Genomic DNA, 18,264 nt, shown 5'->3' with positions numbered 1-18,264 from the left:
ATTTTGGATAAATTTGTATGTTTTGGATCCGATGATAAATGTTTTTAAAAATAAATCACGTCTTTTTGTGTAAGTGAATTGTTTCAATATTTTGTTATTAAGATGAATTCAACAAAAATTATTAATAAATATTTTTGTATTAATATTTTTGTACTTTGAAATTAATTAAAATAATTAAATTTTATTGTTCTGTTAATATTGATGATCCCATCTAAAGAGAAGATTTAATTTGTTAAATGGTAGAAGTTGAGATTGATTATTGTTTTCTGTAATAGTGGCATATAGGAAGTTTCTATTCATATTTAAAATTCTTCAATATAGAAGTGATCTATAAAGTATTAATTAATGCTATATACAATACTACTTTCAAAACTAAAATATGATTTTTCTGATTAAATAAATTATATAAATATCTATTGTCATTATAATTAAAAAAAAAAAGTTTTTATATACAAAAAATTTTCTCTAAAATCATTACATAATGTACATAATGTAATTTCACAAAGAAATAATCAAATCTTTGTAGAAAAATATTCATAAAAAAAGGATTCAAAATGCCCACAATTGGGCAGCTAGGTGGCGAGAGAAAAAGCCCAATATAGCCATGACAGATTGCCCATTAAAAAAAAAATTCCCGGAGTTTTGCCTGCTTGGATTGGATCTCAGGTTTAATTCCTTGACAATAAAAGAACAATCTTAACAAAGAAAAACAACAATAGACAGTAGCTTTCACTGCCAAGAAGCTGACCTAAGTTCACTATTACAATTATTAATTACAATTTAGAATTTAATTGCTGTTACATCAAAAACTTCCACTTCACTCAGGTTATGTTGTTGGTACCCAAAGTATCATATTTCCATGTTAGGCAGATTTCCAGCTAATAATAGTATTTTACATGGCAAATCATTTCATTTTAAGATTTATTTTCTGTTTAGGCAAGAACTGTCTTATAGAGAATCATTTTAAAGATTTCAACCATATCAAAATGAATAAAAGTTTAAACTAATAAACTTACTTAGGAAGAATGCCAAGACGTATGTGATGTTTTACAAATGCCACCCCGTTTGGTGATATTAAAATATCATTTTCTAATTTCTGAAATTGGATATAAAATTATTATTATGCATTAGATTAGTTTTAGCTTTTATACAAAAATAGCACAATGTGATTCTTACCTTGAGCAACAATGGAGGGACGTTTAATGACGTGCATCCAAATTCAAATGGAATGTTACTGAAAATGTTTTAAGTTGTTGATATGTTGATGATTAATAAATTCAAAAATTAACCAATTTTATTCTTAGAATTTTTAAGTAGATATAATGAAAATAGTTTTTTAAAACAATTCATAATTAACTTACTTTCCGAGATGTTCTACACGTCCGAGACATGTAGAGTAACAATAATTATAGGCTATAATCATCGAGGGATAGAGAGACTGAAAGTCTAAAACCACAACGGGACTAGTATAGAACTTAGATTCAGGTTCCATGACTAATGCAAACCTCTCGGGTGCTTTAGAATGTGCCCGCTGTTGTATGCTGGGCGAAACGGCGATATAATTCTGCGACTTTGCAGTTCTCAACATCATAGATTCGACTCTGAACTAAAATTTCAAAACAGAAAAGGAAAGTAAAACAGATTATTGCAATTCAGATAAGATAATATTTTTAATATTATATCTAAATGTAAGTACAGTTTATAACTAAATTTTTGTGTTCTCTCTTTCCAAAATCTGTATGCTCCATAATTAAAATGCATTACTTCAAATCATAAATATTTATTTTTGTTCATAAGATTATAAATAAAAATAATAACATTTAAAAGTTAGGTGTTTTCAGTTAAAATACAAATAGTTACTTTATAGTAGTTCTCAATGTATAGTCCACAAACACTGGTGGTCTACAGACTGAACATTATAGTAACTGTTACATGAATGATTTGTGTTATTGGCTTGTATAATGAATTACCATGTACTCAAACAGCAATTCAATGCATAGTTATATCAACAGTTTCTGTTTGCTTCTCGAGAATTAGAGATGTACTGTATTAACATTTAGATCATATTTACAAGCTTTTATTTGATTTTAGAATAATTTAGCAATACGTATTTGAGGAAAAAAAATAGAATTTAATGATATAATTTTAATAAAAATATCTTATAAAAAATCAAAACAATTCCATTTTATTGAAGTCATTTTGACTCTAATATCTGTTTATACATATCTTCTAATATTTGACTATTTCTGTTATCTTACTTTTTTTATACCTTCACAATACAGAATGTTTATCTTGAAACATCAAAAACTAAATTATAAAATCTATAAAGAGTGCAAAGACGTGCACAGACTGATATTCTTGTTGCACAATGATGAGTGATTCTGACTTTATGGACTGCAAAATACAAAATGCCATCTCTGCTGCAGACTTGTCACTTTTGTTTACAATGCTTCCTAGAGGCAGCAGACAGAAAGACATTTGAATGCAGATGGTAGACAAAGCACAGACCGTTACTCTATTGATCGATGTAAGTTGCATACTTCTCAGATAATAACTAACATAATTACAGTAATTTAAGATGATAGTGTTCTTTTTCTGGAACTGTACACCGAAACATAGTTTAACAGTTAGGCAAGTAAGCAAAATTTATATTTTATAAAAATAAATTGAAAGGATTTTTAATTAAAAAAGTTACCTCTAAAAATTTGAAAATCGAAAAATACTGGCATATTATAATTTTAAAAATTTTAACATTTACAATGGATAATAATTTCAGAAACAAATATTAAGAATACAATTATAAAACATGCCAAATTTAAATTTTACCTGTGATCCTCGACTCAAAACTTCATAAAACTGTATACCGAACACTCGAGCTAAAGTACTGGTACGTCCAATTACGTCTAACTGATTTAGTAAATTCATGGTATACTTAACTCTGGTGACATAATAATCTATAACGCGCCACCTAAAATAGAAAAGAAATTTATTTTATATTAATTGCACAATGAATATGTAATGAACATAATTTTAAAATATTTTAAAAATTTTTACCTGAAGAGATCGGTTTGATAATCAAACCAATGAGTGAGAGAACGAAAAGAATACTGAGGAATTCTCAAATGAAGAACATGATAAACAACATTTTCAAATGTATAGATATTTAAATTTACCTAGGGAAAAAAAATCACTTTTTTTTATTAATAGTTTATTGCATAATTCATTTATATACTGTATATTAATTAAATACAGTGGGTGATCGGATAACGAACACTTTCGTGAAAGATTTTTATGTTCAGACAATGAACACATTTGGATAATGAACACCTCACAGAACAAACACAAGAAGAAGAGATGTAAAATAATGAATACCGATTGATCTTCCCTTGTCTTCGGGCAACAATTCAAAATTTTTCAGAGTGTGGGATACATCAACATTGACACTCAACCTGGTATATACTGATTGGATAGTATTCCTCCAAACTTTGAAACTCTCTCTTATAATTCCTGCCTTTTATTTTTCTGACAGAAACAACTCTTTTGTAGTATTCGCAAGACTATTGGGTGGGCAATCATTAAGTTTTGCGTCGGTGTTTATTTTTGAAAGGTGAGAGTATAATAGCAAAGGTAGAGAGTGGGAAGATGTCTGATGTTGCTGGGCAGTATGACTTGAACAGGTCTACAGTAGGCCACCATTCAATCTTATCTAAGAAAGATACACATAATCAAGAAGACTCAAGCAGATTAAGGAGTAACAAAAATCACATCTGAGAAATAAAGAACATTGAAAAGCTCATAATGGAACCTGAAACTGATCTGATGACAGAAGAACGCCAAGAAACTCGGCGAAATATGTTTTCTTCTGAAAAACAGGATTAATGTCAATATCTGCTCTTAAACATCTTTTGAAGAAGTGGGACTATGATCTTAGAATGGCATCCAAACCAGGTTGAGGTAAATAGGCTTGGGATCTCTACAATTACAATGCTATTAATTACTTCTGAAAAATCCTGAAGAAGAGAGAAAAGCAATCGACATTAAACAGATTCTTTAACCCCCACAAACGGAAAAAACATCACTAATAAAAATGCAAGACTGTATATATGTATTTTTATTATTACATATAAATAAATGTATTAAGAAAGTATATATTTTTTATTTTTTGGAGTCTCTAGAATGAATTAATCAAATTCCCATAAAAACCTATGGTAAATCGATAATTGGTTAATGAACAATTCAGATAGCAAACAAAGTCTTGGAACGAATTATGTTTGTTAACTGATCACCCACTGTACTAATAAATAAGTAATTAATAATATATACATTGTAATGTGTAAACAAACAAAAAAAACCAGAATATTAAAAATAATTTTTGCAATTTTTGGATAACTAAACTAATGTTTTTGACTGCCTTAATCAGTCATCTTTGGTTTTAAATACATTTGACAGGAGAATGTAAATTAAAATAAAAATGTTTCAAAAGATGTAACATTATTGGTTGCAACCATGCATGTAACAAAAGATGTATACGTATCGAAGCAAATTAACCAATGTCGATGTAAAGTTGGTAAGGTGTGACGTTCATTAGTGTCTTGCCTTGATTACTATTATATTTGATTTAATGATTTTTTTTCATATTTGATTTTTTACATATAATAAGTGTAAATCTAATTAATTCATTGATAATTTTCAAATGAATCTGTAGCTTTACTAACTTTATTTTATTTTTAAGAATGCTGATATTGAGTGTACAATTTTACCTTTTGCCTTCAAAACACTCCTAGCTTTGCAGTCAGTGTTAAAGAATTTGGAAAAATTGGCAAAAAATAAACAACAAATTGGTGTACAATAACTGTAGTGCATAGCACAGCAAATTTTACATAAATAATGCAATTCCTTATGCTATTTCTTCCTAGTTGTTTTTATTTTGGAGCTGTAATCTAAAACTTAGGCTACAGGCCATGGCCTGTAAACAAAGGTGTCTTATTCGCAAACAATGGATGCACAGCCATGGATTTAGGGTAAAATAAAGCAATTTGAACATTTTTATTTGTTCAAATTCTTTTAGAAAACAGATTTTTTAGAATATTCGTCAGTTTTCTACTTTGTATGTAAACTAAAGTTATGTTCCATGCTTTTGTAAACTGTTTAAGAATGCTGGTAAATCCCAAATTCAATGTAATATATTATTATTTCAAATCAATCTTAGTCCCTGTAGTAACAATATTAGTGTCACTTGATTTACTGTAATAAATACTTAGCATAAGTTTCAACACACGTTCATTTTTAGTATACAATCTTATAATAAGATACCCATGATTAATGGAAAATATAATAAGTATATGGTACCTGTTTAATAGGAAAATTAAAATATGAAATACCAAAATTAAATATTAAATGTGATTGTTTACCTCTTTTCTCATTATTTTCCATACATTGAGTACGACTCTTCCTATAATTTTGAATTCGGATATAGGTTCTACGACTGGGTCGTCTTTCTGGGATAGGACATTATCACACTCATAATCAGGTTTTGCTCCAGGAATTCGAGAAAGAAATTTGTACATATTCATATTTAAGTATGCCGCTCTCTGAATGAGGTAACCCCATGATAACATTTGAATTTCGTAGCCACATATTATGTCGGGATCCCATCTGAAAATAAAATTACACTTTATATGATCAATTGAAAGTAATAAATGAAATAAAATATAAAATTAATTTATGTTTCTCTTACTTTCTCACTATTTCAATAAATTCTTTAAATAAGCAAATCTCATCCACAACGTAAACAGTATTATGACTGAAAATTCCAGACCTTTCCAATAAATTTCTTTTATTGTTGGAATATTGTTTTTTAAAATTATTGCAGACAAGTGGCGATTCTACATCTACTTCTGAAGACTGTTTATTTCCGACAATTATCATCCCTATTACTTCTCTTGGGACGCTGCAGTCTTCAGGGAAATCATTATTTATACAATAAAAGAGAGCTTTGATACAATCGTGTTGTGGATCCGGTCGAAGATCTTCCCTTGTTTCCATGTGTATCTCCATACTCATGGTTGTAAGAAACTGGTGCTAAATATATAAATTCATTATTTAACTTTGTATCAATAATATGGGGTTTTCCAAAACCAATGTTACCATTTCAAGTTATTGCAATTATGTTGATTATTATCTTAGAAGTATGTGATGTATACCAATCAATAGAATAACCATCCTAGTTTTTTCTTCCATTTGGATTTGAACATTCTGTTGTCCACTAATTCTAGGAAGAGTCAAACAAAAATGTTGACACTGAAACAGAGAAAACATTCTGTGTTCTGCAGTTCACAAAATCAAAATCACTCATCATTGTGCAATGTGAGTAACCTGTAAGAGCTGTAGAATTTTGATTGTAATGGGAAGAGTGACAACGGATATGACATAGTGAGTATAGGAAGAGTTTCAGTATTGGTTAGATGCACATGCCATGCAACATAAAATGTACTTATTATAAAATTTTAACGGGCAAATGTGAAACTTGGATGGATTTCCAACATTTTAATGTACATTATGATGTTCTCATATAATAATTAACATAATTACAATAATTTAAAAAAGTAACATTCTTTATAGAAAAACCTGTATTTGATATAGTGAGTAATCAAATGAAAAGTTTATTTGCAAGGAATAAACTTAGCAATGTTGCAAGATGACGTGTAAGTATTCTACTAAGTATCACTAGAAATATTTATTTAAATTTTGATTATTATTTATTACAAACTTAAGGGATAACATTTAAAACACCTTGCCACATCACTCTATCTCTTTACAAGTAAGTTTTTCATTTTCTATCCTGTACATATGTAAATATTTGGTAACCAAACATCTTACCTGGTTATTTACATTAGTTTCTTGAATATTTCCAAAATTAACTTTAAAATTATTTGACAGTGTAGGTCCTTCTATATCAGAATTTAAACTGTAACTGCTAAGTATTTTATTCTAAAATAATAATAAAACAATTAGTAATTTGTAAAATCAAATTATTAATTTTAATATAAACACATTTACCTTTATCTGATTATGAAAATTTTTATTTTTATCTAGCTTTGGTTGCAAAGAATGTTCACTTAATAATTCAGCTTTATCTAATTCACATTTACTAAATTCTATGGATAATTTTCGTTTTTTATTAAAAACTTTTTCTTTTTCCCTGCTTGTAGTTAAGGAACATATCGGTGATATTGTAGGAAAAACATCACTTAATTTAATATCTAGCATATTATCCAACAGAAAATCTTCTGATAATCTCCGTCGTTTAGATGACAACTTACTGTTTTTGCTTGTTTCGTCTCCATTCCATGAATTACTCCGTTTTCTCTTTCTACATTTCTGTCCATCGAGCTTTGGTGTACTGCGGTAAAAAGAAACTTCTTTCTGAGAGTTTTCTTCAAAAGAATGAGCCACTTGCATGTCTTCTGCAACAATCTGATCATCATCTGTTTTTTCTTCACTCTGGATAGCTACTTTAGAAGCAAGTTCATGCAAAGTTAACCATTTCTTGACATCTCTTTTAATAGGTGGCAAATGAGCAGGTGTCAGTACTGTGGACTTATTATTAGAAAGAATAACTTTTAATTTCGGATTTTGCTTTATTGCTTTATAAACAGAAAAACTTGAATCAGGAGATGATTTGATATTAGAGCTTCTTTCAAGAATATAATTTTGCCACCTCTCTAAACCATCTGTCTGAAATTTACCATCAAATTCTGATAATTCTGATAATTTTGTAGTTGGTATTTTTAATGCCGTGTCGGCAACTTCCATAACTTTATTTGTATCGTCTAAAGGATTACTGTAGTATGCAATCTGATATTTTTTTTCTGGTAAATTATAGCAAGATAATGTCTCTTTAACATCTTTATAAGTAGGTGGTAACTGTAAGGGAGTTATGACTCCTATACATTCATTAAGTTTTTGATTTTCATTTGTTGCGTTAATGGTATCATCATAAAAACTTAAAACTGTTGAATTTTCACAATTTTGAAATGGTTCAGATCCTTTGGACTCGACTAAATCATTTGAAGGATCGCATTTATTTTCAGAAACTAATAATTTTGCTTCGTTTAAAGATTCAGCTTTCTTGCTAATTGATTCAGAATTACTCGATCCAGATTTTTCAATATCTGTATTTGATAGGGCTGTTTTGGTATCTGTGCTATTAATTTTAATTACAGTCTTGTGAAATCCTTGACTACTGGCTTGCTCTTGATCTTGAAGACATTGAATTCTCGATTCAGAAGCCATTTCTGCTCCTATATTGCTAACAATAACTGAAGTCTCACATAATTCTTGATCATTTTCTTCAACTTGTATAGTAATACTTTCATTATGGTTTTGTTTTTCTTCATGAAGAGATGAAGAACATTCACCAATTTCTTCAGTTTTCTCTGGATCTAAGATTTTTAACGTCACATCTGTTTTAATGCAATCTGATATTATTTCTTCACCTTTAATATCGAATGGCTGTATTGTGTTTTCACAATATTTACATTGATAAATTTTTACAGATGCATCATCATTTTTGGCAGTTCCATAACACATTCTGCAGGTTAATTTTTCATTATTAAGCTGAATAACAGAACCTTGTGCTTCGGTTTGGAAATCGGACACTTTTAGTAATTCTGTTGCCGATAAATTACTTTTATTGGAATAAAATTTGTCATTGGTCTCGGTTGGAAAAACAAAAGAAACTTCTTTAAATGGTCCGACAAGTAAAGCATTTTTAGTCTTCTGAGTTTCTAACATATTGTTGTGAATTAAACAAGCTTGGTTACATAATTGCGTACATATATCTTTAAGAGATTCATCATCTTTAGCTACACTTTCTTCATTAGATATTGGTTCTGCGCTTGCTGATTCTGTATAATCTTCAATCACAGATGATGATGGTGAAACATTTTTATTTACATTTTCATTTGAAATTCTCTCTTCTTCGTGACTAGAACCAGACAAAACTTCTTGACTTTCATTAGAAATTTGTAAATTTTCCTCACTTTCATGAACTGATTTAGATAATTTATTCTTCATTAACATATAACTACTCAAAATGCTAGCACTGTGAAGATTTACTGCTTTGGGAAAATCCTGGTTTTCACTTTCATTTAAGTTGTGATCACCCAAACATATTGAATATTGTGAATTAAATGTATTTGCCGATACAATATTTCCCTCAGAATCATATATCATTTTTTCTTCAGGACTAAGAGGGGATAAATCAAGATCGTTACTAGATGAGGGCATCATATTTACTGGTAAACAATCCTTTTGTAAGGAGCAAGCATTGTTTACAAACTGCACATTATCTAATGTTGTGTTTAGATCAAAACTTTCAGATTTCTGAGTCTCTGGAATAATTGAATCACTAATATTTTCACTACTTATGTAAGACGACAAGTGGCCTTCTGCTTTAGAGTATTCTTCTAACGTATCGTCAAAATTGATGTCGGTAGAAGCACTTTTCACCTCTGAAATCACTAAACACATTTCTGGTTCACTAATTTTGTCGTTATCACTATCGACAATTGATTCTTTAAAACTATCGTATTCTTCATCACTCTGTGACTTTTTAGAAGGCTCATTGTTTTCATTATTGCTTAAATTAGTTGAACTATCACCATGTTTACTTTGAGCTAAGATATTACTATCATTACTACTTTCACTCAGATTTAATTGTAAGCAATCATTCAAGTTACTTTCGGCAGAAGATTGTTTTTGTTGCAACATTTCTAGTTCATCCGTCACACTAAAACTAGAATTGTGAATTTCTGTTTGTTTATTTTCGCTTCTAGAACAATTTTTCTGAGTTAAAAATATACTTTCTTCATCATCGTCCATAGAAAATATCTCATTTGATGATGATATTTCATTTTCTGCATCCGATCCAACGGACATATTTTCTTTATCAAGTTTATCGTCATGTAGTTTATCATTAAAAGAATTATCTATTGGATCATGTGGCTGTTCTTCATTTATGGATTCTGACTGTTCATCACTTACATTTTCCTTTGAAATTATAGAAATTTCTTCATTATAATTTTCATTTGTGCTGATATTTTGTAAATTTTCAACTTTATTTGCATCTTGTGTATCATCAATTTCTAATTTATCCTCAAATTCTACATTAATTTCTAGTTTATCTTCTACATTTTCATCTTTCAGTTTATCTTCTTCATTTTTATTTTTCACTTTGACTGAAAGATCACTTAATTCTTTTGATGACTCACTTTCAGAAGTATCATCCTTATGCTCGTATACCTCTTTCGTGAAAATAGTGCTTTCTTCTACAGAACTCAAAACAGTCTCAATATCAGATTTATTCATATCTATGTTATCAATGTCTTGTGAATTTAACAGACACGAATCCTTTCTTGACAAAGAATTCTTAAGATTTACACTACTAGTTTCATTTTTATCATCAATTTCTAAAGTCACACCTTCATTTATAATTTCCTTATTATTATTATCTGTTTCAATATCTATTTTTAAATTTTCATTTATGCAATTAGCAATGGAATCATTTTCTAATTGTCTCTCTGGCTCATTCTGATCATTGTCACCATCACTAATTTTTTCTGATAACACGCTAGAGTCTTCATACACTGAAACAATGCCATTTATCACAGGTTTTTCAACTGAATCATTAAAAGAACTCAGATTTATATCTGAATCGGAGTGGTCTTTAGAAGAAACAGAACTCAAGAAATTGCTGGTATTTCCTGATTCTTCTGCTATCGATATCATGCCTTCTTTGCTTTCTTCGGATTCATTTTGGGATAAACTCTTTGATGCTTTATTTTTCAATGTATGGGTATCTTTAGTTTTAACGCTTTTGTTATTTATTTTATTGTTATTTGGAGACCAACACTGTGGAGGCGAGGACTTTCTTTGCACATTTGTCATCGGTGAGAGATACGAAAGATTCCACATGACGTCTGAATATTCGTCACTATAATCGTTATTTCCTGTATTATAATTCTCAGGCGACGAATTATTTGTTGCATCAACTGAAATGGGATACATGTTAACATACTGGTAAGATTTACTGTTTAACATTTGGTCTGAAGAATTGTTATTGGATTTAAGCGTCTCAAGAAGTTTCGATAAATTTTCTTTATCGAGACGAAGATTCATTTTATTCAAATTCTCCGGTCTCAATCTTTCTAAACGCACTTCTACCTTTTTGCACTGTTTTATCAAATCAGCCGTCTTCAGTTTTTTACTTGGCATAAATATTCTTCTCCTGTCTCCTGGTAACTCTACAAATTTATCAAATTCTAAAAGATGACTGTATGCATGAGCATGATAATTCACGTTCTGGCGTTTTGATCGAGACGTTGCAAGAGCAGAAGAATTGTCAACTTCATCATTAGTTAAATTCAATATTTTATGACTGACAGAAGGTTGAAAAGCCTTAAAATAATTTTTTCTTTTCCTTTTTCTTATTCTAGTTTGTTTAATTGGGCACAAATTTGGTAACTTAATTGTCAATTTCAATGGCAGTTTCTTTTTATCTATAGTTCTGGGTAAATGATTCATTTCTTGATTATCGTTTTGAGGATTTAAGACGTTTTTTAAGTCTGATGACTGAAATAAACAGCTCTCTTTTGTCTGATTTGTGGCAGGATTTGGCAATAAAGATTTTGAATTCTTCAGTTCTTTAGTCAATGTCTTAATCCTCGACATTTTAAACCTCATCTTTAAAGCTGATAAACTTTGTTTAGTAACTTTTAAAACATTGCTGCAATAATTATTTTTAACAGCAACACAATTCTTGTCTATATAATTCTTTCCTAATCGTTTCAGTACTAGTTTTTCTTTGCCAATTTTCACTAAATCTTTTTTGTCAATATAAGATGGCAAAATGAGATTGTTAAGATTGACTGGTGTTACCGATATATTTGGTTTGACCAAATTTTTTTCTACATTATTTTTACATTCTGTTTTTTTGCTTGATATGTTTGAGATATTCATTTTTAAATTTAATTCAGGTGCTGGTCTATGAATAAGAGGATAATAAGGTATATTGATTTTCTCTTTTGTTAATGGTACTTTCTTTGTTTTTGCTGTTTCTTCTTGCAAAACTTTTGTTTCCACAGTACTTGTTTGTTGTTGAGCTTGCCTTCTAGATAACTGTAAACGTTTCATATTTTGGACAACTAAAGTTCTTGGATTCGATTTCTTCTCGTTTTCTGTCTTTTTTTCTTCGTTTGCTGTGGTGTTAACTAATCCATAATTTGTTTGTGTTGACATATTGCACACTTCTTTACTTTTTGGCTTTGCAGTTATAAATTTATGTGGATAAATCTGAATTCCTACCTTATTTATATTTGTTTTCAGAGTATCAAAAAGATCCGAAGTTTGATTCTTTGAACAATCGCTACTTTTCCCAAAAACTAAGTCCTTTGAGAAAATCTTTAAGTTTGCAGTAGTATCAATAGTAGAGAACTTCATACCTCCTTCCACTTTATATGAAGGCGAAACTGTTTTTTCGAATTCTTTATAATTAGATGTAGATGGAGTAGTGTGAGAATAACTTAGATTATTTCTGTAAACTTCATTTTTATCGGCACTGCAAGCATTTTCCGGTATCATCGGCGTAATTCTGTAAGTCGACACAAAAGGCATGCAATTGCTTTCCGTCGACGACTGATACGTTATAGATGGATTACAATAACTGGTGTTAGGATTAGAATACCAGTTTATATTGTTCGACAAATTTTGAGAACACATCAAAAGTCCAGTCTGATTAGCTGATTTACTATAATTGGTATAATGACTATTATTTGCAGCACAGTAGGTTGCTTGATTAAACGGAGTATATATACCATTATGACAATCGTACTTTTTATGAAGTGTCGATGAAGACGATTTTTGCATCCAAGATCCTTCCATATTTGAATTAATATAACATGATGAAGCAGAATTGCATGCCATCTGTCTTCCTGGATACTTGTTGCTTTTCTTTTCATCTAAAATATAATAATTGTTTATTATTTTTTCTAGATGATGATAGTTTTTATATCATAATTCAATTATTAACAAATATAAAAAATAATTTTGTAATTTATAATGTGAAAATTCAATTGATATAAAAATTTATCTTCTTTTTAACACAACGAAGTTCTAACTAAGGACACCAGTCTGGTACCTTCAGTTAACACTTTACAATGTTCAAAAAACATAAGGATGAAAGGTATGGTTCCAAACAGCAAATAAACATTTATTTTATCCATAAATAGTTTTATAATACAAAGAAAATTAGCTGAATGGCTACTCAAGGCACACTGGGGACCTGCAATGAATCTAAAAACACCAGAAATTTTTGAGGAGTATGGATATGTCAGTCCCACTGGATATATCAGTCCCCATCCCTCACCACTCGGTTGCCCCATTGAGCCTGGCCGAACCCATAACAAGCTTACCAAAAAGGCTCTCTTAGTGCCAACAGGGCAAAAAGAATTAAAAAAAGGAATAGTCATTAAAATTCTTATCTTTTCAATTAACTCAAACTGTATGAAAATTTATGTTTACCGGTATCATAATTCTAAGAGAAGAAGTAATGCAGAAATATATAAATGTATACTTTGAAGAATATATATAATATAATTATTAATTTCAATATGAGATAGCACCTGATGTCTACCTTTAACACCAAATTACTTAATATCTAATTATTAATAACATCAGAAAAATAACCCAATTAATTATGGCGATCGTTTAGTTTAATATATCCTTCAATGTATATCAGATAATAAATACAAACAATATAAAACATAAAAGAGTTATAAAATTATTAATCATACCATCATTATTTTGACATAACGTGTCATGAGTTCCGTCGATTTGAGGAATGATAAAATCATCGAGAGAATCGCTAGAAAATTTTTTGGCACTGTAAGCCGAATGATTTTCTTGCTGAATAATTAGAGAATCTGAAGAAAATTTATCCAGTACAGCTTTGTGATCGATTTCCTTACTGAAATTATATCCTCGTTTGATCAGTTTCGAATCAAGGCAGACATTTTCATCCCATATACACTGAGACATTTCTAAAGTTTCCAAATCGTCGTCTTTATTACATTCTTGCTCGTTATCTTTAATCAGCTCTTGAGTGCTTAATATGCTATCTGCATCTTCCGGGGAATTAATAGTCTGATTGTCGATCATACTGATTATCATATCCAAAAATTTCGTATCTTCTTCATTTACTGAATGAGGGGGGGGGAAAAATGAATATACTTCACAATAGAAAAAATTTTATACTTAAAATCATAACTACTCATTAAAATCTTATATTTATATATAATATAAAAATAATCTATTATAGTTTACACATTAAAGATGGGAAATTATTTATAGTGACATCATAACAATGCTGGGCTGCAATTTTTAATCACATTCTTAATTTATTTAATTTAAATTATGTGTTCTCCATCTCAAATCAATACTGTCTTGCCTTTGTACATCATACTTTGATAACAACAGACTTGTGCCAGTCATTTATCTAACACCATTCAGGGCAAATTTCTGAATTGAATTCACATAATTCCAGTCTAGACTGGAAATTCCCATTAATTGAGGGCCTCCTGCCCCAAAACCTTCCACACTTGGTCTTGATTTTCATCTACCTAACACCATTCTTGAAATTAAGGACAGATAGCAGACAGATAACAATGGGAATTTATAGGTCTGTAATTTTTTCAAATTGCAGCCCAAAAACCAAAATTTATATTATATCCAAATTACATTTTTTCCTACATTCAAATCAATTATAAATTTCTTATTTTATACATTAATGCACAAAAATAACAAGTAATCCTCATTGAAAATGCTGGTCACATCATTGTAGTTAAACAGTACAGAACTAGCTAATATTCTAGAAAGAAATGGCAAGAAAGACAGGGTGACCCTAACCAGAGTACAATAATTCTGGTTAGTCTCAAACAGGTGTGCCCATACATTGGGACCCATGCCACTCTTTCATCTGTGCTGTTCTTTTCCTAATCCCCAAAAGGGCCCCAAATTCCATTAACAAACAATACAAAATTCATGTCTTCTAGCTTATTCTACAAATATAAAACAAACAATATTTGTCCACTTCCCACGCAACTTCATCATACATTGACCAAAAAGTGGCCTTGAAAACAATAACTGTTCCTCGCTTTCAAGACCAATTTATCCTGACTGCAACTGGTGCTGCACTGTAGAGTGCCGATCAGATGTTGAATCATAGTTTAAAGCTTCTTGCATATTGTATGACTTTTATAATCTGCAAGTGCAACTGGTCTCAAGTCCATACAAAAGAGAAGCAATCAGGATCAGAGCATTTGGCCACAGAACTAATTGTCCCCCACACAAGGAACAAGGATGCAGTGACTCATTGTGTCATGAATGGAGTGAAAAAGACAATGACTTTATATATCAAAGAACAATTTAATATACAAACATTTAGTGATCAATTTCATTAAATTTATACTATTGCTATTACGTATCTAGTGAAATTATAAAAAAAATTGTTTTAAATTGAGAAAATAAGTAATTTAATAGAACTTATTACACTGGTGTAATTGATCAAATGCAAAAAGGTAGAAGTAATCAAAATTAAAGCTGTATTTCTTTATTTTATTCTTTTTCCATTTTATTCAAAAACATCTGTATGTTTTGGACTGTTGATCCCTCTTTGGTGGATTTACAATGATCTAAAATATTATACAGCATATTTACAATATATTTAAACTTTAAAACTTATAAAGTAAGTTCTAAAGTTTTAAACGTAGATTTATCCATCACACCAGTAAGACCTATTAAATACTATAGTCTAATAACTAGTAGACTATGATAATTTAAAATAATTTTAAGGACATAGAGACATAATTGATTAAAAATTAGAACTTACAGGAATCTTGTGTAAAGTTTTTATCACTGTCCTGAGAATTTAATTCTTCCTCTTTGTTTGTTTCAGCTGTTTCTTTTTGTTCTATAAAATATTTAAGCATAAATAATTATTAACTATATCATTTTTAAATTATTTAAATTTATGGTTTATTTATATCAGGGATGGCCAACACGTAGACCGCAGTCGACCGGTTGACTGCAAAGGTTTTGAAAGTAGCCCGCGAAGCTAAAGTTGAACAATTTGCTTTCACTTAAATTAACGTTTAAAAATCTTAATTCAATCATTTATTCTTATAATAATAGACTGTCTGTGAAACGTACCCATACTGTTTGTATTTATCCCGATGAACAATGCAAATGAATGTTAATGCATGCACATATAAAAATCCTAAAATTGTTTGCCCATATTCATAGTCGCCCGCAGATTATATTTTACCAAAAAAGTAGCCCCTAAGGGATAAAAGTTTGGCCACACCTGATTTATATAATTCTAATAAAATACAACAAAAATATAATTTAAATTTTAAATTTATTGTGTTTGTGGATATAATTAATTAATATGAAAAAGAAAATTTGATTATAAATTTAATTAAATTGTATTTCGAAAATTAAAATAATTTATTAGGTTAAATCTTTCAGATTAGTGTTCAATAAAAATAATGCATCAACTGGTTATCAAATAATATAAAATTAATATTAAAATAACGTAGAAAAAGCCAAAAGTAGAACATTTTAATATTTTAAAAATTTAATAAATACAGTAAACCTGTCTAAACACACAGAAATCAATTACATAACAACCCAAGTAGAATAGAATTTTTTGGCACGATGGCAGCAATATTCCAAATCATAAATGATGCTGTAACTTGTTGGATTAAATCACGGTTATCTTCTTGGTAAGAAGAGTTATTCTGTAAGTTTTTCTTTGTTAAGAATGTACTTTTGTTGTTTGGTAATTATATAGTAATGACAATGCAATTGAATGATGGTTCTCAAGTGCCAACTCTTGAACGGTGGTTCTCAAGTGGTGTTTTGCAAGAGATGGCTAATGTGTCACAAATATTACAACAGTATACTTTAGAAATAAGAAGAAACTGATTTGTACGAAGAATTGTAAACTAATATAAATGTGTGACTCACATGACAATTTAAGGTACTTGAAGTTACTCGGGTACCTTAAAATTGTTGTGTGTTTGTTTGACGGTGAGTTTTCTACCCAAAATTCCTCGGATAGAAGAATTATCATGAAATAAACAATAGTAGATTTCTCATCAAATGAAATATTTATATCTGTTATAATCATATTACTACTTTGTACTTATATAGAGTTTATCATCATTTTTACAAATGTAGATTAAAAACTAAAATAAAGTAAAGCATGTTTTTGTTATTTTATAACTACTCAAATTACATATTTTGCCCACAATTTGGAGTTAAAAAAATTTAAATTTAATTTTGACCCACCTTTGAAAAAGGTTTGCCATCATCAAACTACGTTAAGCCTGAAGGATAGCAGTTACTATAGTACACAACTATTTATAGTTTAATATATATTAATGCATTCTAATTAATTGAACTTACCACATGACTTCCAGCACATTGAGTATTCGACCACAAACATTTTTGGCACAGTTCTGAGGCCATCTTCAGATAAAACAACAAGAAAGAATTATAGTTCTACCGAGCTTCCATTCTTTCTTATTATTTCACTTGAAGAGAGCCTGTGAATGAGGCCAAAAACATTTGTGATTGAATACTCGACATGCTAGAATTTATGTGGTAAGCGTAAATTACTTATTACAGTAGACCCCCCTATAACGCGGGTTCCAATAACGTAGATTCCTATGACACGGCGAAAAAATTGTGTCAGTATTCGTACAAAAACGCTAAAAGAGACGCGTAAAATGTCATCGCCAACTCGTCATCACGAACGAGCAGCCGAACTATTTTCCGCCTTCTAGCACCACACTACAGAGAGTTTAGGCAGGTAAGTTGAGTTTAACTATTGTCTGTACAGTATTATATATAAATTAGATACTGTACATATAATTATATATTAATTATATATAAATTAGGTACTGTATATATAATTATATATTAACTTAATTTATTGTAACTTTATTATAATTATATATATGCTTTCTGCCACCTGGCAACACGCTACGGAGATTTAAGCTAGTAAGTTGAGTTTGTTATCGTCTGCACAGTATGTAAATTAGGTACCGTAAGTCTAATACAGCACTAATTTTATACATTTCTTGTGAAAGAAACACTTCTTATTCAACGGCCATAAAAATTATTTATATTAATGATGTCTCC

At 29.6% G+C, this 18,264-nt stretch overlaps 1 protein-coding gene across 1 annotated transcript in view; it reads right to left on the bottom strand.

The window, feature by feature from the left end:
• Positions 1 to 18,264, bottom strand: part of LOC111615631 — a 31,023-nt gene that overhangs the window by 8,066 nt on the left and 4,693 nt on the right. The window contains exons 3-13 of the mRNA XM_023357049.1: positions 15,947 to 16,027; positions 13,854 to 14,258; positions 7,060 to 13,019; positions 6,880 to 6,990; positions 5,738 to 6,081; positions 5,412 to 5,655; positions 3,055 to 3,173; positions 2,827 to 2,968; positions 1,362 to 1,606; positions 1,177 to 1,234; positions 1,017 to 1,096 (exon numbers count right to left, since the gene is read on the bottom strand). Coding sequence (XP_023212817.1) covers positions 1,017 to 1,096; positions 1,177 to 1,234; positions 1,362 to 1,606; positions 2,827 to 2,968; positions 3,055 to 3,173; positions 5,412 to 5,655; positions 5,738 to 6,081; positions 6,880 to 6,990; positions 7,060 to 13,019; positions 13,854 to 14,229 — 7,679 coding nt within the window. The 5' untranslated portion in view covers positions 14,230 to 14,258; positions 15,947 to 16,027. The remainder of the gene's footprint in view (positions 1 to 1,016; positions 1,097 to 1,176; positions 1,235 to 1,361; positions 1,607 to 2,826; positions 2,969 to 3,054; positions 3,174 to 5,411; positions 5,656 to 5,737; positions 6,082 to 6,879; positions 6,991 to 7,059; positions 13,020 to 13,853; positions 14,259 to 15,946; positions 16,028 to 18,264) is intronic.

Source organism: Centruroides sculpturatus, unplaced genomic scaffold (genome assembly GCF_000671375.1).
Source record: "Centruroides sculpturatus isolate CEXI.00-Female unplaced genomic scaffold, Cexi_2.0 scaffold2344, whole genome shotgun sequence".
Lineage (NCBI taxonomy): Eukaryota > Metazoa > Arthropoda > Arachnida > Scorpiones > Buthidae > Centruroides > Centruroides sculpturatus.
This window is presented reverse-complemented; position numbering and strand designations above follow the sequence as displayed.